At 47.2% G+C, this 25,927-nt stretch overlaps 1 protein-coding gene and 1 long non-coding RNA gene across 2 annotated transcripts in view; one reads left to right on the top strand and one right to left on the bottom strand.

Moving 5' to 3' along the window:
• LOC105190284 (forkhead box protein D1) overlaps positions 1-21,574 on the top strand; it is a 28,050-nt gene extending 6,476 nt beyond the window's left edge. Inside the window, 8 exon segments of the mRNA XM_025303012.1 lie at positions 1,111-1,529; positions 5,064-5,196; positions 17,114-17,719; positions 18,191-18,392; positions 18,620-18,668; positions 18,782-18,877; positions 18,879-19,089; positions 19,660-21,574. Coding sequence (XP_025158797.1) covers positions 1,470-1,529; positions 5,064-5,196; positions 17,114-17,719; positions 18,191-18,392; positions 18,620-18,668; positions 18,782-18,877; positions 18,879-19,089; positions 19,660-19,823 — 1,521 coding nt within the window. The 5' untranslated portion in view covers positions 1,111-1,469 and the 3' untranslated portion in view covers positions 19,824-21,574.
• On the bottom strand, positions 183-14,648 carry LOC105190283 (uncharacterized). The gene is made up of 3 exons (XR_850332.3): positions 14,553-14,648; positions 466-656; positions 183-341 (listed from the first exon to the last, which is right to left on the bottom strand). It is a non-coding gene; the product is annotated as an uncharacterized LOC105190283 (long non-coding RNA).
• Positions 21,575-25,927: the final 4,353 nt, after the last annotated feature.

The following is a 25,927-nucleotide window of genomic DNA, read 5'->3' on the forward strand; positions in this document are numbered from 1 at the left end:
AAACATTATGCATATCGTATTCGAAACGTAAATGCTATTTCGTTTTGATTATTCCTGAAACGACATGTATGTAATCATGCAAAAGTTTTGAAGGATTCGTGGATGAAATTACAACAATTGCACGATATATTGTAGTATTCCTGTATTGATTATTTTATTATAACATTATCTTAATTCGGTAGGTTAAATTAGAATTAATATTAAATGGTAAAATGAGTATTGCATCGGTAAGAACCGTAATATCATTGAGTTTAAATAGCCCGTGCACATTCGTCACAAACCATCGTGATGTTCGCGCCGACGAAAGTGTTGAGAACACGATATCTACAAACTGTGGCGATCTGAAAAGAAAATAGGTCCTCGAAGTCGCTTTGCGGCACTTAATGCGTGTTAAAGAAGGGTCGAGCGGGAAAAGTAGTAAACATCGGGCGCACACCGATCGAGCGAGAAATAGGATTTACGAACCTCTCCGGCGAGAATCTCTATCTCCGCGCCAGCGGAAGTACCGATGAGTCCCCGGGGACGATTCCTTTCCTTCCATCCTTGTCATCGGCCCAGGATGCTAAGTGCTCAGCTGTTGCATACCCGTCATCCCGCTGAAATCATCAGTCGACGGGTAGGAACCTCGTCTCTTATCTCGTCGCCCTCGTCTCGCGCTGCACGTGAAAATAGAGCGTCATAATTTAGAGCTTTTAGAAGAAAAATAGCGCCCCTTTGAAACGCATTATACACGGACAATACACATGTCAGAAAGTTTCGACTATGCGATGCATCGCGATATATTGCTATGTTTCAAGATACTTATATCGAGTTCGGTCGTGGGACAAAAAGTTACAATTACAGTTTAGACGCTGTTATACACCGAAATGCTAATTTTTTTCGGTACCGTCCCGAACCGGTTGAATTCGGTTCCGGTGTAGTATTGTATGTCCAATTGCAAGCTTTACTTTTCTGGGTTTTATGTGAGGGAGATCTCGAATTTATCAAAGAGAAATTCCCGTCATATGCAGATCACATATTTTGTGAAATTGTTATGTATGTTTAAAGGAAGAGGAATATCATATTGTATAAATGATGTTACACAGAAGATGTGCGTTTACTCTGTTGCAGATTTTCTGGCAGTGCCTTCCGGATCAAGACGCATTCCCCAAGTCCTTTTGCAATCAAACGCTACGCAAACGATTCACTCGAAAATGTAAAACGATCTCGAATTCGAAGTGTATTTCGACTTCGAAGTGTCAGTGAAGCAAAATTTCAGATTCGAAGTGAATTTCGATTTCGAAGTGTCAGTGAAATAAGATTTTGGATATTGGAAACCTGACAATATCTTGGAGACATTTATCGAGGACCGATCCGAGGCTATCAAAGCTGTCATCGAAGACGACGCAATTGTGGAGAGTTTATCCGCCGATCGGGAGGAGTTGCAGCGGCATCGTTGTGTAAATGCTGCGGCGACGGCCGACGCCTTTATGAATTACACATCCGCGGACAGATCCAGGATGGTCTCGCACATCATTCCGGTTTCCGGGGTAAGGAAGAACTCGTTTTCGTTAAAAAGAATTAATCGGAGCAAAATAAATCCTCCTGTTAATCGATTCCTCGTGGAAAAATAGATGATATTAAAAATAGAAAATATTTGAAGATAGTTTTCATAAAAAATTGTAACTGTCATCCGATTTAAAGGCTTTGAAGAAATGAATTTCGCGATATTGTCTAAAATCAATTAGTTTTATATTCAGGGATACCAGAATAGCAGGAAATTTCGCGATATCTTGTTAGATGCGACTCGTTAAATTGAAAGAATCACTTCTAAGCGATCTCTTATATTTGTGAAACATTTCGACAAAATCGCATTTTTTGGGTCTGCTTATATTATTTTTGGAGCTTCTCTCCTTTTGCAGTACGACACGGATTAACGATGAACTTAGTGCTGTACACTCTCTCGTTATCATTCAAGAAGAGCGAAAGAAAGAAGCCAGGGTCATGATCTCGAAAATTTCACAACCACTCATCATCTGCGTCTTCGTTCAGATTTATTTCGCGACAATTTCACACAGCATCACGTATCTTAAAATTTACTGAAAATTTTGATCAAAATTTCATCGATAGATTTTCCGTAACTGCATATTTTTGCGCTTTGCACATTAAAATTAAGCAAGCATTATCTTGTGTTCTATTGAGAGACTGTAAAAGGGGCACGACTGAAAAGAGTAGAAATTTGTTTATTAAAATTTGCGAGAATAGAGGACAAAATATAGCGAGTTAAAGAACATTTGGACGCGCGCACGGTGAGTCGCAAGCAAGAGTTTATAGTGTCGTATAAATGCGAATATATTAGTATTCGATACGTACAGTTACATTTGCCACTAATTGTGTGATAAAAGGTTCATCGCGGGAAAGATTAACTTGTTTCGGATTTCTTGTAATAACACGCGAAGTGTAAATAGCTCTCAAAAAATTTAGGACATTCGATAAAACACATTTCTTTTTCTCCTCTCGTGGGTCATCAGTCTTAATTCGCGTAACGCAGATTTGATTAATTATAACACGAATTGAGGCATTGGATTACTGGAGTATTCTACCCACTATTAGGGGAGTTGGATAATATGTTCATCACGGTAATGTGTTTCGTAAATATTAGGTTTAAAGCCTGTTGGTATGTATATAAACATTATATAAATGCATTCGGCATATAATGACCGCATGGACTTAAATTGAATCGTAACGCATTTCAACGAAAGATTGCTTAATGCCGACCGAAATAATTACGTTAATTAAACGACTGAGATAGTAATTATGTGCGCGGAGCGATTATAAGAAATCTTCAATTAACATAAGCTTTTCCGGTCACGTAGTTATTTTTCCTTTTGACCACATGATTCAGATCAACTGTTTTGGAGATACTATCAGTACGTCTTTAACTAATATATAATAACGTCTGAATAAAAAATAGATTTTATTTTAAGTCTCAGTTTGTGTACACTTGTCACAGACGTGTATACTTGATTAGTTTCTAATCTTCCCGTAATTGAAGAACAGGAATAACCAATGTTTAATATACCGGATATAATTGCGACAGATATAGCAATGTTAGTGCTACTATTTATAGCGGCGCTATTATTTATAATGATTGTATATTAGCTGAGATTTATCGCTTCGCAATTTATAACAAGCAAACATCAGAGTATAGGGTCAAATCGTTATTGACGGATTTCCACACGGACATGACGTTTTTCGCGTCGTTCGCGCAGTTTGTCTCGTTATGATCGCTGAATGGATCAAAAGTGGGTTATCAAGTGTCGTTTTATCGATCCAATCCTGCAGTGCGACGATCGGCTTCGTAAATACGAGCTAAAAATCGATGATAACTCTGGTTACTGTCCATTGGTTCGCTCCTTGATTGCCAGAGCCTTCAAGTATTCAAGTATTTCGACGAGAAGATTGAACACACATGACAATAAATGTCAAATCTCCTGAACTGACGACAATGTCGTTTTGATTTTAATATAATCATTAAAGACATTCGAGATCTTTCAGCTTTATATCTTTTCAAATGGATGACATTGCCCGAAAAAAATTAAATATTTGATAGAAGTATTAAAATATCGATAATGTTTTTGTTATTAGCAGCTACAGAGAAAGGGGCCGACATGTTCAATTATTTTAGCTAAAGAATAAAAAATAATACGCGAAAAATAATATGATTTATATACCCGGATATAACTTATTTGAAATCAGTTTTTTTATTAAAACTCTGATAAGATTCTTTCTCTCTCTCTCTCTCTCTTTCATCGTTGATTTTGATTTCTTGCAACTCGTTAATGAGATCTTCATGTGTTCGCGCTACGTGCACAACAAACGTAAGAAGATCACGAGTCGGTAATCCCGGCCGGAAACGATAAGGCTCCCGTGATTATTTTCGACGCAAATAAGATGCCGCTAGAATTGTCGCAAACAACAGCATATGCAAATTAACAGAGGCTACAATTTTAATATTTTCTTTTTAGTGAAACGATAAATCATATGTTTTGCATCCTTAATTATTTCTTCACCATCACAGACTTGTACGCGCGCATGAAAATAAAATCTTCGTATTTACGCCTTTGAAGCTTAGATTTTATATTCAATTAAAAGAGGAATAAAAAGACTAGCGATCTGTACAATACGATGGGGGAAGAAAGAGGAGAAATATTTTTGATCTTTTTGATGGAGCTATCAGCTTGTAACTGTGAGAGCCTAGTCAAGCAATGAAATAAGTCTTGGCGAATTCTCAGCTCTGGCACCGTACGATGACGGCTACATCTGTGAAAAATAATTAACTACTTCTCGCCGGGATGTGTTTCGTTTTAATACGCATCGAGTTTCGCGACGATTCGCGATTCGGTTGTGAGAAGCGACCTGGAAGCTGTAAAACCGGATCGCAAATTAACGATCTAGTGAGACCGTAAGTTTCGGCCGGCATAATACGATGTCACAACACCGAGTCGGTGTTTGTAAGCTTCCGGCGACGGTAACATCAAACATCGCAAGCTCCAAGCCAAAAGTCTTTCGGTCCTCCACCTCTCTCTCTCTCTCTCTCTCTCTCTCTCTCTCTCTCTCTCTCTCTCTCTCTCTCTCTCTCTCTCTCGTTTCTTTACTCTCAAGCCGTGCCGGTGATTCCTCGGTTCGTTTACCTCCGTCGGAGGACTCTACGAGAGACTATGTTTTAGGGAGTATTTTAGGGTGACGTGAATTTACCTCGTCAATGCGCTATCCTTTATCGAAGATTTATAACGCGCGACTCGCGCGTCCCCCCCTCCTCTCTTCTGTACCCTGTTTCTCTCTTTCTCTCTCTCTTTTTTCCAAGCCTTTTCGGCTATCTCGGTAAGGTGTCGCGAAATCATTTCGACCGGTCTGTTAAATTTTGTTTCGATATTTTTAACCGCCGCGTGCATTTGTGTATTAAAATGTTTATTTCAACACACATGATAAAGATAATTATATTTGCAGAGGTATCGATCGCGAGCGACTGAACTTTATCTGTAGGATGCGATAGATGTGTGAAAATTCAATGATGTTTCCAGGAGCTGCAACAGGGGAATGGCAATCTGGGCGCCACGGGACTCGGCGGCATGCAGGACTCTCCTCATTCCCTGAAGATCAAACAAGAGCCGTTTCAGCTGTCGCCGCCGTCGCCACTGCCACCCTTGCATCAAGGTACGTGTTCCCTCTTCGTCATTTCCGTTACATTATGTCTCGCAAGCCGCTGATGATCTCCGACGAAGATCGCGGCGGACTGTAAGAGAGGAAACGCTGACCCGAATTTTCCGCTTTTAATCGAGACGCGCGACGGCGATTACTCGTCGAACGAGTGCCGGATATCGCACGGAGCACGATCGTCGTCGCGCGGCGGAAGGAAATCAAACTTGAAGACTTGTCGCTAAAGGCCGCGTTCTAATAATACAAAAGCGTGCGGTGGAGAAAGAGAGGAGACTGAGGAGAGCGATATCGTCGCCGTGCCATCGCGAGGGAGTGTCTCCTCCGCGAGAAAACGACGTTCGAGACGACGACCGCGCTTCCTTACGAAGGAGGGAAGGAGAGGAGAGGAGAGGAGAGTGATATACCGCGAGAGGCCTGCGCGCACGAGAGGAGCCCTGATCTTTCCGCGCGGCGTTTAGTCACACATTCTCTCCCCTGCGATTACTACAGTCTACGCCGACGAAATCGTCGTCGTCGTCGTCGCGGCGGCGGCGGCGGCGGCGGCGGCGTGCTTCTCCTAATTCCGCCGCATAGAAATACCATCTCCTCTCGCCGTTTATCTCGTCGGGATGTACCGAGCATGTACTGGCAAAACACTCGGTATGATTTCTTTAACTTTCGTCGACGTATCGGCCGGCTTGACGCTCGGAATCGTCGTCCTCGCTCGCCATCGAGGGATTTCACCAGCGGGTTGACCTGATAAGCGAGTTGACCTGTTCTTTCATTCTTCATTTTTGACGGGATATCGAGACGAGTTCTCGGTCCAAGCACTCGTCGGTGGTCGACTATCACGCCTGGTATACGATTGCTTGGGGAAGGTTCGTCTTTCCATGCGCGATCGCCGAGTCGGTCGGCAAAGAACATCACCGAAAGAACGATGAGGAAGAAAGAGAGGAAGAGAAGGAGAAAGAGTAGCAGAGCGATAAAAGGGAGCAGCTCCCTCGTCGTCGTTGTCGTCGTTATCCGGCTCGTGTTACCGGACTTTATTATTCGCTAATCGCTGAATGTCCGGATAGATAGGCTCGAGATAGACCTCGCCGACACGGCTCTCGCTCGCCGATTAATCCCGCCGGCCTTACTTACAAAGCTGAAACCTTAGACGGATATCGATGTCCCGATGTTACGCGCAGATATACGCGCGCGCGTAGCTACCGACGAAATAATCGCTAATAGTTCCCGACTGTAGCCTTGGTCGAGATAAGTCTATCGAAAACGAGAAGATACGCAGCAGTCGCTGAAAGATACCCGTTCGAAGGACAGAGAGCGAAGACACTCTTGTAACTTTTCTCGCGATTGCAGAATTGGTAGATTAGAGAAGCGTTTCTTACACTCTAGCGCAAGGATGAGATGCAGCCTGTTTTTCTTTTCTTCATGTGCTACGTATCCATGTATTCATTCCAGTCGATGTGATTACGTCACGCGTGTGACTATTCATTCGTTTCACAAAAATCGTGTCGGTGATTAGAATTTCGCCTTGCGAGATTGTCTGACGAGAGCGATTATCAGGCAGGCCCGGGAGAGAAAGAGAGAGAGAGAGAGAGAGAGTCGCGGGAAAAACGTCGGGCTCCGCCAGGCGGTCCGGAATGGATGCTGGATGCGGCAAGAGGTAGGCCGAGAATCGTGAGCAACGAGTGTCGCGTGTTTCGGGAATCGTGCTGTTTAGAGTGCTCCGCGTAAGAGTTATAGTCGCTAATCCGGGAAGGCTGGCGTGCTTTAAGGCGAGAGCTGACGTATCGTTCAACGACGACAGCTCCTTCTTCGTGGATCCTCGTTCCTCGTGAAAGCTCCGATGGTCGCATTTAGACTGCCGTTCTCGGGAGAGGCAGGGGAAGAGGGGGACAGAGAGAGAGAGAGTGAGTGAGAGAGAGAGAGAGAGAGAGAGAGAGAGAAAAAGAGAAAATATCGATAATTATCCTTCCCTATCTCAGCTAGTCCTATCTCAGCAATTTGTCAGGAATCCTAGAACGACTCGAACTTTCGTCTCCCAGCTTCTCGCGTCTTCACGAGACGAAACTCAAGCGAGGCACAAATGCCCGCGAGAGAGACCAAAGAGCACACTTTTGCGAAAGAATCGCGTTACTTGAACGCGATAATGCTCGACTCCATTATCGGGGAAAAAACCGCGCTCCATAAATGCGTTCCATAAAATGGAAACTTTCTGATGTCTCGTGCGCAACGATTCGAATGGCCAGGTCTTTTAGGCTGTTACCGTCTTCAAGAGCATCACAGGTATCTTTCATCTCGCGATTCATCGATTGTTTGCGTCAGTTCCTATTTAGCTTTAAAGACCGAGCATCGCGATCCTGTGCGAATTGCTTTATCACGCGATCGCGGATATTTCGAGGATCCTTTCGAAGATGAATGAACGTTCGCCTCGCGATGTTGTAGCCGATTTAGCCGAACGTACCGATTGTACAAAGTGTAGCCGAGCGCAAGATGCGGGGTCACTTGTTGTGTTCTACATGGGTACAGTTCACGCGCGGCTATTCGCCACTAACACAACGATTATACGCGCAAGTTTATCGTAGCAATAAAGGCCGCGCGATAAAGTCGTACGAAATAGCTGACACGTCTAATTATAGGGTAGCCGATTATCGCTTAAACGCTGATCTAATTACTATTGCGCCGCCGTTACGCGCCGCGGTCTGCTTATTACAGTCCATTGTGCTCCTCCGACTGGAAATCCGTAAGATTGCTCTCTTGCCGTTTCTCTTCGCGCGACCGTCGAAATTCCCTCGTGATGTACCTATTAAAATCCTGAGAGATCTTACATGATATTCTTCTGAAAGATTAACATGTTTAGCGGTAAAGAAACGTCCACAGACGCACACATACACACACACTCTCTCTCTTTCTCTCTCTCTCTCGTGGTAAAATAATAAAATATATCTGCGTTCCCCCCTTAGCATCGTCAATCGCGTAAAATGTAAAATAATACTTCAAATTTTTTTCTAACAGTTCAACAAGTTCCAGCCTCGGACAGGCGTGAAAAGAAAATATTTCATATCTTCTGTCGGAAGCGAGAAGATGCGATTTATATAACGTATGCGCGTCTGATCGCGAAACGCCTAATTAACAACGCCGCGCGCGGTCGACTTATCCGTTTAAACTTTAGCAGTTTTTGCCAACTTCTTCTGTAAGGTCTCGGCGAGCATAATATCGTCGCGATAACGCCGATATTCCTTATCGGGAACTACTGTTTGCTTGCAAACTATGCCCTTGTTTACTACGTTATGTCTATTTTGATGCGAATGTGTGCTCGCGATGATTATGTCCGTGCGCCTCGATTACAAAATAAATAAACAGGGTCACCGATTGCCGGCGCACTGTGACGCGGGTCATCCGCTCTCCTCTCACGATTGCGTATCGATCTCTCGAGCGTCCTTAGGCGCAGGTAAACTCTGCGATTTTGCTGTCAAAAGCGCAGACAAGCGTTTGTGCATAATCTGCCGTGGGCGAATTTTTCAATTATTCTCGATGGAACGAGGAGATGGCGAGAGACTCGGGCGCGATCGCGCATTGTGAGAAGAAACATTCCACGAGCCTAGAAGAACATCTCGCGGTTTCTCGACGCAGAAAGACGCGCGGTGCTCGAAGTGACGTAGAGAATATGAAAAAAAACGCAACGACAGTAGTGATACTGGCGGTAAAAGGTCAGCCTCCGACAGCAAACCCCACGGCGAGGATGCGGTCGAGCCTCCGTCTTCAAGTCGCGTGATCGTACAGTAATCGATTTCGCCCGGCTTCGTTCCCTTTGTGTTTCGCGCCCGCCACAGCTTCTTCGTCATTATCAGCGGAGAAGCGTGACGGTACGCAGTCGTCATAAGCGTTTCGAGATCGGCGGCAGTCGCCGATTCCTCTCGACTGTCTCGAGCACGAAGTGGAATCGCGCTCGGTGAAATTCCAGCACGGCGTTCCAACTGCCGCGCGGCGCACCGTCCTCCTACATTAGCGAAGGTTTAAAAATAGCCGATGGTACTCGGTATTATCGTGAAGCCCGAACTATCAGACTCTACCCCGTTATTGACCACGGAACGGCCCGCGACTGTCCGATTAATCAATGCTCCGGCGATGGCGGCGGGCGGGGTAGAACGCCTGTGCAAAACAGCGCCGCCGCGCTGCGTATTTACTATAGCAAAACACGATAGCGACGAAGATAACGATACGCTTCTTCGTCGTTGTCGTCGTCGTCGATGGTTGTCATGCTCGGCATCGCCGTCGCCGGCGCGTCGTCATCGCGGCGAAAAAAAAGCTTTGGGGCAGACCACGGTTTCGTTGCGTGGCCGTTCTCCTTCCCTCGCCCCGAAACGAAATCCCCTCCTCTCTTCTCCTTATCGCTCGCTGGAATTAACGGACAAGTTTAATTGCATTGCGAACCGAGAACCGCCGGAGTGCCTCGGCTTCGATCGGTAAACGGGCGATTTATGTAAGCGAGCGCCGCGCTAATAAATCTCGGACGTCAGAGTGACCCGAGAAGCGCGATTGTTTCAGACAAATTCGAGCGCGAAGAGAAGCTCAACGATGCGAATTGGGGGCGAGTAGGGGGCGGGGATTTGTAGTTGCGTGTACACGATACATGAACAGAAAGAATCGCCGGTAATGACGTATCTAGTCGCGATCTAGACTATACCGTGACATGAAAATTTCCACAACATTCATCTCGATCTTACCGCGTATTTGGGACGAGAGAACTGCACTCGTTCCGTGCAGAAAGCGACAAATTAGGAGCTATGTTGACTCGCAGAAAATTCGATTGTACGAGAATAGCTTAGAAGAATAACCCTACGTGTTTTGTACAAATTTTGGAACCTTGGGGGACTACGTAAGGGTGCAAAACGGGAAACTTCAATGTAACAGTCGTGAAAACTGCGTTCTCACGCATTGACGTATACTTTTCTTCTTACGTCACATGAGCGACGAAGAGGTCGAGATTGGTTCATGCGGAAGATATCGCGAAATGAGCTATCGTTGTCAAGATGACCTTTTGACCTTCCTCCTACCTCCACCCTTCTTCCCCTTACGATACGCTGTCCTTTGAGAGAGCTTTTTGTCTCGACCGGTACAACGCGCGTGATTAACATTCGTCAACTCCTCGGTTCTTTCCTTTCTTTCTCTGCAAGACGATGTTCCTGCGTTCCGTATGAAAAAGACCGACATTCCTCGGATAACTCATACGGATTCCGCAAAGATCTCTGAGAGAGGTTCTTGCGGTATTGAATCTTGCTCAAAACTCTCGGATTCGTCGCGTATGATCTTGGCAAAAATCGCCAGTCGATTTTCAATCTTCAAACGCGACCTATCGGCGGTGCTCGATGATTAAGCGAGTGGAGGAACAAAAGCAAAAGGGGGGAAGCGATGCACGCGGGACGAGAGAGCAAATGATCGTCGCTCGCTCGAGTGCATGAACGTACGATGTTTCAGTGGTGCGTGTATACGGAGAAGACGGAGAAAGAAAACGGAGAGGTAGCTGCTAACGGGGTATCGGATTTCTATCGCGAGCCAAGAGCCGCCGCGAGGCTTTTGAGCCCGTTTGACCTCACCCTCGCCGCGTCTCGTCTCTTTCCTTCTCTCCCCCTTCCCTCGTCCTCTCTTTCTCTCTTCCGCTCATCGGTGATTTCCCTTTGTGCGAAGCGGTTCAAACGCACGGCGAAACAGGAGTTGGAACGCAAAACATCAGCGTGAGATAGGTTACCTAAAGATTCGAGACGCAAGCAAGTTCTTCAGCTTCCGTAAACGAAGATTTCTTGTAAATGAAGAGAATCTTCATTTACAAGAAAATGAGCGAACGATAATCGCGGATACTCGCCTATGACGCGCCTACGGCGTCCATGACGTTAACGAGCATATTACGTTTTCAGAGCATGTCCCTACCCTAGTCGTACCCCGATACGCAGTCACGTGTCCTTCCCCTTTCTTCCCCTTTCTCCCGCCACTTGATCCTCGCGAATTAGCCGGACGCAAAATCCCCATTACCCATTATGATATTCCAGACGCGCGCGCGTGCATCGCCTAATTGAGGTCAGTCAGCGAGATTAATTGCATGCGCATAAGCTGACGGGACGCGACGGATAATTAAAATGATAGTTTACAGACGGACGTAACGTAAATAGAACGACTCTGGGACAAAGGGAGAAAGATCAAAATGTCAATACAAATATACGTGTCGATCTGTCCGCTTATCCACGAAAGAAGACGATTTAGATTCCGCAAAATTGGCCCGAATCCGCAAGTGTCCCGAATCGTACGTAGGTGATTCGCGAAGAATCCAGATTCTGCTGAACGATAAGCGAAGGTACCCGAACTCTTCCGACAGAGTCTTCTCTCATCAGTGGAGATTTGCGAGATATTTATATTCCGCGACTCGACCCGAAGGATTTAATCCGCTATCAGTAGCGAGAAATCAGTGCCGTCGCGTATTTGTGCACGCGCACGTGGAGGCACAACGCGTGCCCGATGCATACTCTGTGTAATACACGTCAGGAGCTATACACGTAGGGAGAGCGAAGGAGAGAGAGAGAGAGAGAGAGAGAGAGAGAGAGAGAGAGAGAGAGAGAGAGAGAGAGAGAGAAAAGAGAGCGTCAAGGTGCATGAACAAGCACCGAGATCGCGATAACGTCACAAAACGTTCGCGAACACACCTGACTGCAACTGGAGATTTGTGCTACGCGACACCCGCCGACACACATACACGCGCACACATCTCCTCTCTCCCTCTCTCTCTTCCTCTTTCTCTCTCTCTCTCTCTCTCTCTCTCTCTCTCTCTCTCTCTCGCAGATAATTCCTGTGTAGCGCTAGCCTATGCTGCCATAACTTCAAAACACTGTCCTTCCTCCTATCGTTCTGTAAAAATCGCTTATGGTTTTGTATATCCCCGATTGACATTGCAAAATATTAATAGATAGGTAAATACAGCAGGAAAAAGATAATAAAAAATATAATATGGATGACAGATAAAAACAAAACGACAACAAGAGAGTCTAGGCTGTGATCTTAAAAAGAACGGTTGAAGAGGAGGAAGATGGGATGCAAGGAAATCGATTTGAGTGTAATTATATTACATGACAAAACAAGAAGATTATCGGTTGCAAGGTTTGTCGATGCAAAGATGATGAACAACAGCGTGATCGGATCAAAGGTCGGATCATCCTTTGGTCTTCAGCTGGTGGCGAAGATTCCGCTGAAGCGCGAGTGAAGAACGCGACTCGTCCTTGGCTTTCGTAATTCGGGATAAAATACGACGGTCAGCTCGCAGGACCTCGCGATGCGACAAACATTACGCAAATCGACCTTCGACGTGGCCGTAATTATTTGGGATACGAAAACGCAACGGCTGCCGCTTTCCTATAGCCTTCGCCGATGTTCCGCCGAGCTTGCAAATTTGCACAATGCGGAATGAGTTCACGGTTCTCGGAACTCTCACGTCCACTACGGCTGTAACGAGGTCGGCGGGGACTGAAATAAATTAGTATGTAAGGCTCTGAGATACATCATGATAATGATTAGATATGATTACGTGCGATTAGATATGATGATAAAAGACGAATACTTATATATAATTGTCATTTAATGTTCTTACATATAAGTACCGAAGATAATTCACAAGAGAGAGAACGAAAAACGTCTGTCATAATTTATATAAATTTACAGCATCTTTAAGACTGTCTTTGGCTGAAGTTTAACGCAAATCAATATTCCAAATTGTCATTGGTTTATTTATATCTTTTACGCTTAAAAATCGCGAAATCATTTCTCGAGGATTGCGGCTCGTCCGAAATTTGCAGTCTTCGACGAAACGTTATTTGTCCAGTCGACGTCGATCGAATTGTTCACAGCGATCGTTAACAGAGTTTGCTCGTTAACAATGTGCAATGTTGAAAATCGAAGCTTTGTCATAAAATTAAATTGATGCATGGCTAATGAGATACAATGAGATATCGGCGCAGCTCAAGATCGCGCGGCTCAAGATCGAATTCTCGTCGATCGTCTTTGACCCGGTATGTACCCGGCGATAGCGCCGATAGCGATGGGTAATTCTCGAGAAGATCCGTCTTCGAGGACGAGATGCGGTTATATTTCCTTTTGCTCCTTCGTTCGTTGTGTGTCCCGTCGGTGACGGGGGCCTCGCGATTCACCGAGCGTGATGTCACGACGTATTGTATTTCGCTTATCGGCGCCGGACGTCGATTCCCCGTTCAACCTAGCAGCATTTCAGGAATGCGAATGCCACGTTTTTCTGCGCCGACGGCGAAGGCGGCGGTGACCTTCACCCCGGGGATCGACTTTGCCCCCAGCAGCCGACTAATTCGTTTTAACTCGCCTACTCCGCTTACACAGCGATATCCTTCCGATTACGGAGTTACGCGGCGTCGTCGCGAGCGAAGATCGCGTAACGCGAGTCGCGGTCCTCGCCGTATGTTCAGTTACACCGTGCAGCGCGCGCGTATGATTATCTTACGTCACACAATTGCCGGTGATATCGAATTCACCCAGTCGATTTCACTTTTCCGATCGAGCGGCCGGCTATTATCGGCCGACTGCACCGTCCTCTTCTCCGATCGGGATTCGTATATATAATACAGTTTGTCACGGCCATCAGATCATTGTGGATCGATGTTATGACAATAGCCGAGCTAGCGGTAGCGTATCCTTGTTTTCAAAACACACCTCTCTTCGCGTATCAGGATCATTCTGGCTTTCGCTGCGCAGGAAATCGTACACCCTCGCTGACAAGCAGCAGCTCCGGGTTTGAAAGAGATCCGTGCGTCGCGGATATATTAAAGTCCACCTCCACTCTCTCGAGTCCTCCTCTCGATCCTCCTCCGTGCCCCTGATTCCTGAATTTCGCGTCCACTCATGGACGACCGAGGGCGCTTCGCGTGTTTCGCGACGGAAGAAAAAAGTCGCGTTTCCAGCGATACGAGAGAGAAGCCGCGAGGCCGACATGGCCCGGAGATAAAATCCTCTGAATGTGATCCTGCGTTGTAACATTGATACGATCGGAGCGAGCTGACCGACACTAATCGACGATTCGGCAGGAAAAGGCTGTGTCGGAAATGAAGATCGGGGAACAAGTAATTTCTGCAAACAATTTTGATTCGCAGGGGATGAGCGTTATGATTTCTCAACTGAAAATCCTCGATGAAGCGAACGCTTCAGCGTCCAGCTTCGAGCGTAAGAATAACAAGTCTACGCTTCGTAAGAATCCGCTGAAATGGTCCAATCAATTTCAGTGGGATTTTAACAAAGATTGGTTGGATAATATCTAGAGTCGCGGTGTTATCTCGTAATTGCAACGAACTGTCAATTCTGCTCACCTTTCAAGGTTCGCGCATGACGTTCGCGAAATCAGCGCTGATCGATGTCTCCGAGCACGGCACAGCCGTATCCTTCTTGTTTCCACAACACGGCTCTTCGCCAGGACGAAACGATATAGGAAATTTTACACCCATGTGTCGCGCGCGCGCGCGCGCGAACATCTCGTTTGGCGAATCCGTTTCTAGCCCGGAGCACGTGTTCGCGTTTTCGCGAATCACCACGGTAACAGTATCATCGCGAACGCGGCGATGTAAATAGATATATAATACTTTCTCGTGTAACAGATCGAGCGGGACGGCTCGACCGCTGTTGCGTCGCGATCGATTGTTATATCGCAGATCGTCGGGAAATTGCTGTCGAGCGCTGCTCGAGCTATTCCTATTAATACGGACGGACGTCGCTGTGCTTTTTAAACGGAACTTCCCTCCATCTTCCCTCCATCTTACACGACGGACGCGAATATACGAAGACTGGTGCGAAAAGAACCGTGAACAGCGAAGAATGAAAGTTCAGGGGGAAGAAAATACGAAATTCTCCGTCCATGATTGATGACGTAATTGAATGCACTTCGAATTCGACGTGATGCATACTCGTTCTCTTGCAAATTCTTGCAAATAATTCTAGCAACATCCGCCGCTGTGTCGCGTGTATTTTCAATGTCGATGCGACGAAGAAATCCTGCGAGAGATATATGGTCCATTTCCCTCGCGACGTTCCTCACGCTCGCCATTTGGCACCTTGAGAATTTCCCCCTCGCGCGTTTAATACATGCGCGAGGCAATTTGTGCGGCCGTTAACGTCCGCGGTTAACGACTGTAGTACGATGTCAATTACATGGTGCTGTAGAATCAAGAACTCCGCTCTTCATTACGACTTCATGATCCCGCTCGAGAAGTTAAGCGAAACGGAAGCCACAATATTGCATAAAACCATGTAGAAAATGTTTTATATCAGGTTTTTTATATATTTATATCTCGTTTTTTTTCTCGTATTTTACGTCCCTATATTCCAATAAAAATTTTCAGTTTTTACATATATTATTTCTGAAATATGAAGAGAAACAGAGATGCTTAACTTTTTCTCCATTGATTATCTCGGCGACTAATTTTATTTACAAAGTATTGCTCGCTTTTGTACTCTTTAGTGGGTTAACATATTCGGTCTTTCGTAATAACCAAGGTGGATCCTAATGAATTCACGTCACGCGCTTTACGTAATTAGATAAATTCTCATCGTACGACCAATCGGAGCCGGCTCTCTTCCTCCACTTCCTTCGCGCGCATTTTGCCTCGCCGGTCTGGTTCGTTCGCTTTTATCTCACTTTTTTTCCTTTCTTTCTCGTCCCTATTTCGCCCGCGGCGCGTACGTAAGTTATTGGTGTCCAGTTACATCCAGTTCCAATTACACGTGCCGCGGGGCACCGATGCATTCGATGCTGCCGTATGCACTCGCAGTACTTCCTACTGCGCGAGTACTCTCTCTCTCTCTCTCTCTCTTTCTCTCTCTCTCTCTCTCTCTCTCTCTCTCTCTCTCTCTCTCTCTCTCTCTCTCCCCCCCTCCCTCCCTTCCTCTCTCTCTCTCTCTCTCTCTCTCTCTTTCTCTCTCTCTCTCTCTCTCCCTCTCTCTCCCTCTCGCGGTGTTTCCCAGTGATTTTATTGCGTTGCAAAAAACAGATTATCGTATTTTTAATGGAAGCTGCGTCCGCAAGCTTTGCGCATAATATTGGGAAAAAAATTCGATACCATACCGTGCGCGACGTATTATCTGATTTTCATGCAGCGTCGACAACGTCGCCGGCGCAAATTTCACTCTGCTTTCAGAGAGAGAGAGAGAGAGAGAGAGAAAGAGGGGGGGGATATCTTCCTTATACCTCTGACCTTACATGTATACAATTCTGGTAATTCCTGAAAACTTTTCCGCTCGTCCTAATACATGAAATCGCGCTCCGCTTTATATATCAGAATTTTCTTCGTCATATATTATTCCGAAAAGATTGTTCGAGTTGCATAGAGCATGCGATGGCGCGAATTTGACGATTTCCTAATTAGTCGGATGTTCAAGTTCGCTGAGATTGAAGCAGGGAACGCGCACATCGTAAGAATGCTAGTCTCAGTAGCGCTCGCAAGGGGTTCCTCGCTCGCTCGTGGTTTATCGCTTTTGTATATCGACTCCTGGCACTCTAAACATAAAACCCGCGTGGGGGCCTCGGGTGTCTCGGCGCAAGTTCCTCTTAAATGGGTCAATTGTTTCACCCAGACGAGATTTCTGAGAATCGCGTGACGCACCCACGTGTACGAATCGGTCAATCGATGATGAAGAGGGACCGAAGGAGAAAGAATGAGTGAGTGAGTGAGAGAGAGAGAGAGAGAGAGAGAGAGAGAGGAGATAGCAGCGCAGTCCATCGGACTCGCTCATTGTCCAAGTTCTCGGAGCGGCCAGCCACCGTCTTCGCATCCGACGATCGCGGGAATTCGCGATCGTTTTCGCCGGTTCGTTTTTCCGATCGCCGCGATTATCGCCTTGCCGCTCCTCGACGCTCCAGCGACGATTCTCGTTTCAGTGAGCGGCTTCGAGCTGCAGAGCGGCTGCATCGGGGGGAACGCGAAGGACCTGGACTCCTCGTCGGTGGCCGGTAACCTGGGTCGCGGCCTAACGTCGCACCACGTCTCCTTGAGCCACCACCATCCTCATCACAGCCTGCAACACAGCCCCAACTCCGTCGTGGTGTCTATGCACTCCTCTGCCAGCACGACGCACCATCACCTGGACGACAAGGGCCCGTCGCCCGTCGGCGCGCTTCATAGCACCACCAATAGCAATCCCTCCACACCGTCCGCACCTTCCACACCCAACGCCGCCGCGGACAACACCGCGTCGGCAACGGCGTCCGGCACGAACAACGCCAACGGTACCAACGGCTCCTCCGCCAACAGCAAACCGCCCTTCAGCTACGTCGCCTTGATCGCTATGGCGATTCAGCACAGCGCGCAGAAGAGGGCGACCCTCAGCGAGATCTATGCCTACATCACCGCCAAGTTCCCGTACTTCGAGAAGAACAAGAAGGGCTGGCAGAACTCCATCAGGCATAATCTGTCCTTGAACGAGTGCTTCGTCAAGGTGCCGCGGGAAGGCGGCGGCGAGAGGAAGGGCAACTTTTGGACGCTCGGTAAGTCGAGACCTCCGTTCGGCCCTTCGGCCTTGAGAATCATGAGAATCATTCGACCGCTGCGTTTTCTAAATTTCTTGAAGTGAAATCTCTCTCTCTCTCTCTCTCTCTCTCTCTCTCTCTCTCTCTCTTTCTCTCTCGAAACGAGTGGAAATTCGTTCGAAGCGACGCTGAAAATAGGCCTTCACTCAAGCAATCTCAGAGTGAATTCTAACTTGATGTAAATAAATGTTATTCACTCCTCAATTTCAAGTGATAATATTCGCCCAGGCAATTCGGGGAGCGTGATGAACTCGGTTTATAAAATCGCTCAAACTTCACTCGGCTATTATTCTATCTTTCGAGTGAAATTTCACTTCGAGAAATTTAGAGAGCCCTATTTCTGACTCCTTTCGTAATACGGATGTTTGTCCGCCCTTCTACTGCGGTCAAAGGACACTCATTGCAAAGGTGTTTTTCGCATGATCGTAGATCCGCAGTACGAGGACATGTTCGAGAACGGCAATTACCGCAGGCGAAGGCGGATGAAGCGTCCCTACAGAAACGCCCCGTACCACAAGCCGCTCTTCGGCGATCCGTTCTCGACGACTCACGTGCACCTGGGGCCGAGGAACATTTTTGGCCACTCACCCCCTTCGTACGCCCCTACCACTTACACGCGATACGACACGAGGTACTCGCGAATATCGCGCGCGATTAGAACGTTCGCTGACAGCGCGCACTCAGTAATAATTGTTAAAGAGCCTAGAGGAGAAAGATATCGCTCTTCTCCCTTCAGTTTTCAAGCAAGACGTGCAAGTCGGGAATTCCCGTTAAATATAAAACCCATAATCATTCGTAACGTTTAGACTTGCCTGGTCGAGAAAGATGCACAACTTTGTATCTCTTTCTTCATTGCAGCGCATGGAGTCTTCAGCAGTCACAGCTCTCGTACAGCCATTGTCAGTCGGTGAGTTCTCATGTTGTATCGTGGTATATTACGATATTACGATCTTTCGTACGATACATTGAAATCTCGACAATCGCGTTCAGTCAAATCACCGTGACTCTTCTTGCTCGCAGTTGCAGCCACAATTGCAACCGATGCAATCGATGCAAATCCCAGCGATGAACGGCTACAGTCAACTGGGCACTTCGTTAAGTGAGTCTCTATTCTCGTTCTTACCCTCCCCTCTTTCGCGAGCGGGGTAATACCGAACGACCAGGCGAAGCGTTTCAAGGCAATTACCTGGATGTTCCAGGTGGCACGACCGGGTCTCCCGGTTCCATGGGCGGCGGTTCCTTCGGTAGCAGTTTCGCCACGTGCGGCAGGAGACACGACGCCGCGATGGCGACGGAAACGATGCCCGGCAGATGCTACTGGCCAGAGAGTAAGTACTTTCAATCAACTACTTTGATATCTGCATGTTCTTGTTGTGACTTCAGAGCAATCGCAAATGCAGATGCTCGTAAGTTGAGCGATGAAGATTACTATTAGATTGGTGCAAGAATAATTGCGGTTTTTACATATCGAGTATAAAGACGTACATATTAGTTAAAAATTACATTTATTGATCAAAATAAAGACCATTGGCCTGCACAGATTTCTCCCAATGGGAAACAAGTTTGTTTATTCCTACAAGATAGAATTCTGGAAAAGATAACGGTGACTAGAAAAACCGGCGGCAAACTTAAGATGATAAAAACCGCAGAAAACAATTTTTTTTTATTATAAAAACTGTATTATTATTCAAATTTATTTTATTACAAAAAATTAAAAATTATTTTCGCACCAACCTAATATTATTCATTTCTCGCGGAATTCGCATCGTGTCGGTCGTGCGGGGATTTTGAGTACCGAGTCGCTGTGAAATCAGCTGTTAGATTGGTCGGAGAAATTAGATGAAGTCAGATCCATCGGCAGAGCGCTGCACGTACGTATCGTTCGCTAATTGTCGCAGTGGTGAACGTGAAGGAGGAACCCGGCAGCAACGCCGTATCGGCCAGTGGCGTCGGCGGCGTCGGCGTTCCGTCCGGTATGATGGGCTCCGCGGCGTCGTCGGGCGTCTCCACGACAGGCTTCGCACCTGTGGAGTTCCAGACGCGTTCCAAGTGCTTTATGTGAACTCGCGGGAGTCCCGGCCATCGAGTGTGATCCGACGACGTCGCGGCGGGGATCCCGCGCGATATCGTCGCACGGACGGATAGGATGAACGGCCGTCGAATCGCCGACGATGGATTTCGCTGTGCGCACGTGCATGCGCGCGTCGTCGAGCACTTGGACAACGCGACGGATCGAAGGTATAACGAGTATGTCCGATAATTACTTAATAACATTATTGGATGGTTCTTCACGCAAATTTAATCACGCAAGGGAGTAACGTAAATTTTAATGAAACTCGTGTAATTGCCGTTGTCGTGGTTAACTCGATGTTAAAAAAAGAAAAAAAAGAAATGGAAAAGGAACCAGCGCCGTACTTGTCCCTTCCTTCTTCAGCCCCAGGCGCCCCGCGTGCTCGCATGAATTCAGCAAGCTTCGCTCTGCCGTTCGCCGTAGTAGTTGCGATTCGCTGCCGCCAGGTCGTTGAATTCTTGCCTCGATCGACGCCTAAGCGCGTCCACAGGCAAGTGCTGCGGCTCCGAGACGCGTCTCGCTACTGTAAAATGTACTCGAACGCTGTTCCAGCAATATCAGTCAGCAATATTCAATGCACGCGTGTAATATCGCGGCTGTAATACGCTGCGAGGATACGTCCGAGCCCGGTGATGACCGAATCTCTCTCCGGAGCGTCGCGAGGATCGCGCGATTGCACCGACCGCTGGACGCGATTCCAGCCGCGGCAGAGGGAAGCGCTGAGCTATCGCGGGCGATTGCAGAACGATCTCTTAAAACTTTATCCCGTTTTCACGATTAACCACTTGGAGATACCTCTGTCTTCGTACTTCGTTTTCGACTGCTAGACAGTATTCAATATCTTGAGAGGGAGAGAAGCGAAAGACGGGAGAGAGAGCGTCCGTTCGGAGTGCGAGAGTGAGAGATGTCATTTCGACTCGATCTTTTCCAAATCAAATGCGAAAATTGTAACGCGAGAAGTGTCATCGCGCATATCGCGTTTAAGGGCGACCCTTCGCGCTCGATACTTGCTTAACACGTTGACCGCTCGGGAGAGGAAAACGGCGACTTTTATTAATATATATCGTCTACGCTACATTTTTATCACCACCAACGTATAATGCATATAAACGATTAAATATTGTGTGTAATATGATAAAACGACGATATTAAGCGATGAGAATATCAAGCACTTATCTCGACGGTTACCTCTATGGAGAGACCCCGTTGAAGAGCAGAGTCAACGTGTTGAACGATCGGGTGATGTCCTTTCTATCGCGACACGAACATTGCGAAAATGTAACTTTTAACGCGTACAGATATATTGTAAGAAGATAAGAGAGCGATACGGGAGTAGTAAGAAAAGCCGTCTTGTTGCAGAGTTCTTTTATATATGTATATATACACATACGCGTATGTATATGTGTATATATATGTTTATGTATGTAGGCATATAGAATTAAAAGAATAAATATAGAACTATATGTTTAAAGTATCGCGCGTACAAATCATGCGTCTTATGCGAGTTATATGGAAGTTGTTTCTCCGCGGCCACAGTGGTATGTAAATACACGATTAGCGTTACGTATAGCACGACTTTAAGGAAACCGTAACCGCGAGGTAATTAGTCTTATGTATCATACCACTAAAATAAATTAGTCTCTATGGGACACGTGCTACCTCTCGCTCGTGTCCTGCATGTGGGAATCGCGCGTCCAGGGGGAAAGAGGAGGCAAGAGCAAACGCGACGACTTGAGTGTATACTACAATGATTCGACGAAAGCCCACGTGCGAAAGAAAGTCCGTGCTGTAACAGTGGCTGTAAGAGGCGATGAAAATAAATCCTGATTATTTATCATCGACGAGACAGAGCGAGAGAGAGAGCGAGAGAGAGAGAGAGAGAGAGAGAGAGAGAGAGAGAGAGAGAGAGAGAGAGCGAGGGAACACGCGCGAGATCCTTGTTTAGCTCCAACGAACGGCTAGTCGAAAATAGTCACCGGCGTGTACGCGCTGCTTTGGCCGCCTGCATCCTAGATGCAACCGGCGGCCACTCCGCCGGTCCCGGTGCGGCGCAGGATGTCGACGAGAAAAAGTGTACATCGGGGGAGAGAACCGGACCGATGGCCGGCGAATGTTTTGCGAGCGATTGTTTTGCAAACAAGCCGTGCGCCGTGGGCTTTAATATTCCCGGTAAAACGCGGAGAGCGGCTGCCGGGCCCGAGCCGCGTCAACACCGCTCGCTCGTGCATCGGAGCGGGAATAGCACGTGCATTTTATTTTCCGCACTGGGAACCGCGCGAAGGAGCACGTCGATGACGTTCGGTGTGTAGCTGTGACGATCTCGCCCGTCGGGGAGAGACCGAGAATAAATTCCGCGCGCTGCGCCGGACACGTGACGGGAACGAGCGGGCGTTGCGAGGAATTCCGGCGTCGATAACGCCGTCGGTCTTATCAGTTGCAACTTGTCACTATAATTTGCGACGATTTCAGATTTCCTTTTCATCTAAATGTAGACAAGCAAAGAAATAAAGCCGATGTCACACAGACAGCGTCGTCCTCAGCTCTTCCAGGACCCTTCTCCTGCTCGACGCGCGCCACGTCTCTTCGCTTTGCGCGCTAAGGTAAAGCGAATATTTCCGGATCGGAAGAGACGGCTAATGTGCAGGCGGGGAATACAATGGTACGAAGCGACTCGAGCTAAATTTGTCTAGAAATGTAAGACCGGTTGAACTGGACGTTGAATTTCATGACTCAACACGCCATAACTTCGTCTCGAAACCAAAGTGGAAATCGAACACGTAAAACACCTCGAATTTTCAGTAGCGAACATATAATTTCCACTCGGGCGATCATGAGACAATGGAACTTAGGACGAAGTTAAAACATACCGAAGCCCATTGGGACGAGGAGGAGCAGCAGCGTTGAATGACGCGCGACAGCTGTACGCAGAGCATCGAGTCGCGATTATTCCGTGCTCGTGGAACGGGATGCATATGAGTTACTGGTCTTTAAAAAAAGTCCCAAAATCTCGTCCCTCTCCCTTCGTTACATACGGAATAATAAATCTCTGAGTGTCGAGTGATCTCAGCGAAAGCTGAACACACGATAGGAGAACGTATCCTTCGAGATTACTTGATAATGAATAATCCGAGAGTTCCTTTCCCTCCAAGTACCTTGGAAATTGCACTCGCTCGGTGAAATCGTCGAAACGACAAATCGTCGCCACGCGCAAGTGCGCGCGGGCTTATATGGGAAATAAATCCTGAATTGTATCTTTCAGGGACAGGAGAGCGTTATTCTTCGATTCATTTCAGGCGGATCTCACTTGACGGATTCACGCGCGCGCGACTCGCGTCTCAGGGGACGCAAAAAGGTACGCGACGATCGCGCGATGTGACTTCGCGTGCCCGAAGTGTCGGGAGGAGCGCGAGGAACGCGAGATTCACACGCACGTGCGTCGTGCGTGGCGATGCGTGTAAGTGGAGGACGGCGGTGACATGTAGCGACGGCGAGGGCGACTGTGCCGACCGTTTAGGCGACTATTAGCAGCTTCACGGGATGTTTCACGCACGCACGTGCGTCCTGCGACGCCGCTCTACGAGCTCTCCCGAGGCCAGAAGGGCGAGGAGAGAGAGATTCCTCGCGTTTCAGACGAGTCAATTCTACGATCGCTCGTCCTACTTATTTCGTTCGATCGGAGAGCAACGATGACGTCGGCTGTTCTCCTTGAGAGAGGAGTTTTGATTCAGTCAGGAGGAATAGGTTTTGACTTTTTTTTTTCATGAAATTACAATGAAAACAAATTATTCGACAATCGAGTAATTATTGTTGCCTGTGATCCTTCGATCGAGGCGTTCGTGTATGCCTTTGTCGTAGAAGCTGGCCGTTGGAGGCAAAATGAAAACTTTTTGACGGATCCGATTCCGATGAATCGGAAAATTTTGAAATTAAACACGCAGAACGGCCGAGGTTTCGCGTCGTTCTAATTCGATCGCAGCACACGAGTTAGATACTGGCGCTATAATACACGGTCGTTAAAATCGTTAAAAGTGGATTTAATCGGGTGTCGTAAAAGAGAAGAGTCGCGCGAGGCAAGTGTCGGATATCGCTCGGTCAATTTACGGTAATCCTCCAGTGGGAACTAGGAGCCATAAATTCCCGATAGCTCGGCGTCGGACGGATCTATTTGTCGGCGAAACACGACTCCTCCGTGCGTTGTCGTTTCATCTCGAGCTCACGTTGCCGCTTAAAGTCAGGAGCATCACTCGCGTCGTTTATTTCGCGAACAAAGAGGCCGATTGATCGCGACTAGAAACAAGTCACTCGAATAATCGAATATCATGGGACGATGTTTCAACAAGTACGTAAAATGAAACAAACTTGAGCTTGAGACCGACGATCGCGTTTGGCTTTTTTCCCTCTTTCTGAAATATCGCGGATTACTGCGCGACGAAAGACAAGATCGAGAGTCGAGATGAAGCGGCCACGTAAAAAGTCGGTCCTTCCGCATAAAGTTACAGCGTATCTTTAGAGCTTCCCATAAGAAACGCATCAATAAAAATACACGCCGGTCTATGCCGTGCGAATGACAGAGGAAGAGAAAAAGATTTGTCCAGCGCCTCATTTTTGGGTCAGTGGTTTTTTCTTCCCGCGGGAAGAGAAGCGAAGAGAACGCGAGGAGGCGCGTGGCTTTTAAAACGAGGCGTCATGACGCGGACAATTTGTAGCGGAGTGTCAACGCGGCTGTTTCTATTTTCGAGTACGGCGCACGGCTATCTTTTTCTTCTTCTGCTTCTTCATCTCCGTGTTCTCTATCTCTCCGCTCTCCCTTCCTCTCTCCACCTGCTCTTCTTTTTCCTCTTCTTCGTTCTTCGCCCACCGACGACGACGGCGGCCACGGCGACGACGACGTTGTCTGTAAGCGTGGGTGGACGATCGCGGATTTCCACCGGTCTCGCTGGTACATTCGCTATTTCTCCTTCTTATATCGAAAGCTTACATTTTGTTCAGTAGTGTAAACATGAACGGTTGTACATCTTCGTTGCGCGATTTATCGGCAGAAATTCGGCCGGTGAGATCCCGTCCGGCTCTCTCTCGGGAACACCCACGAGAACGTAGCTGGTAACTCCTCACACCGTACGAGAGAGTTATTCTATTTAATAACCCGGCTAATTTATCGAGAATTATGGGGACGTATAGTCGCGAATAAACCGTCTCGTAAATGTGGCGTAAAACTATTCGAATGAAATAATAATGCTACACACGGGAGAGATTCCCGCCTGCCGCGAACGCGCGAGAGTGCGAATAAATAAATTGTGTATATACGCTCGCGCGTGCAAGAGAGAGAGAGAGAGAGAGAGAGAGAGAAAGTAACAGCAATACATAGAGTGACAAATGACAACGATGTAATAACAGACGTGTGCAAATTCAATCCTCCGATGCATTTCAACTGTCGAACGTAAAATTACGCGTTGTCATTCTTTTTACCCGATATTCTTCACCAAATATTGAGCGAGCACATTTTCCATGTTTGATTTTTGTCTGTTAAGCGTTAGTCTCCCACCGTTAAATTCATTAACTTGGTATTCTACGCTGCATTATGAAAATAGAATTGCTAGCTATTGGAGGTTTGTCAGAATTTGAACGACTTGCAAGCGGCAGAACTGAGCGAGTTTATCTTGAAATAAGATCGTACGCGATCGTGCGATAAGCGAAGCGTTCGACGGAGGACGCAATTATCATCATACACCGGGCGATGATTTGTACTTTGTGCATTGACGTGACGTCAAACGTAGGTCTGTGATTCATCTGACCTATTGTGATTTTTTCCTCCGTCGTCATTTCAGTCAGAAAGCCCGGAGTTGCATCAAGCGCGCATGTGTGCGACGAACGGAGAGCCCGTTCGTGCATTTCGCGCTCGCACGAAAGCGTCGAATTCGAGAACGCCGACCTCAGCATCGTCGAAGATCTGCAGCGAGTGCGTTTCAGCCGTAGACGCACCTTCGTCGACGCGGTGTTAATGCACCGTAATCGTATTAACAGCGCGAAAAGGAGGAAATGACTTGACCGCTCTCTACGCGATCGATAAGCGGCCGTCGTCGCTCAGATAATCACGA

This window comes from Harpegnathos saltator, unplaced genomic scaffold (assembly GCF_003227715.2).
Source record: "Harpegnathos saltator strain DR-91 unplaced genomic scaffold, Hsal_v8.6 scaffold522, whole genome shotgun sequence".
Classification (NCBI taxonomy): domain Eukaryota; kingdom Metazoa; phylum Arthropoda; class Insecta; order Hymenoptera; family Formicidae; genus Harpegnathos; species Harpegnathos saltator.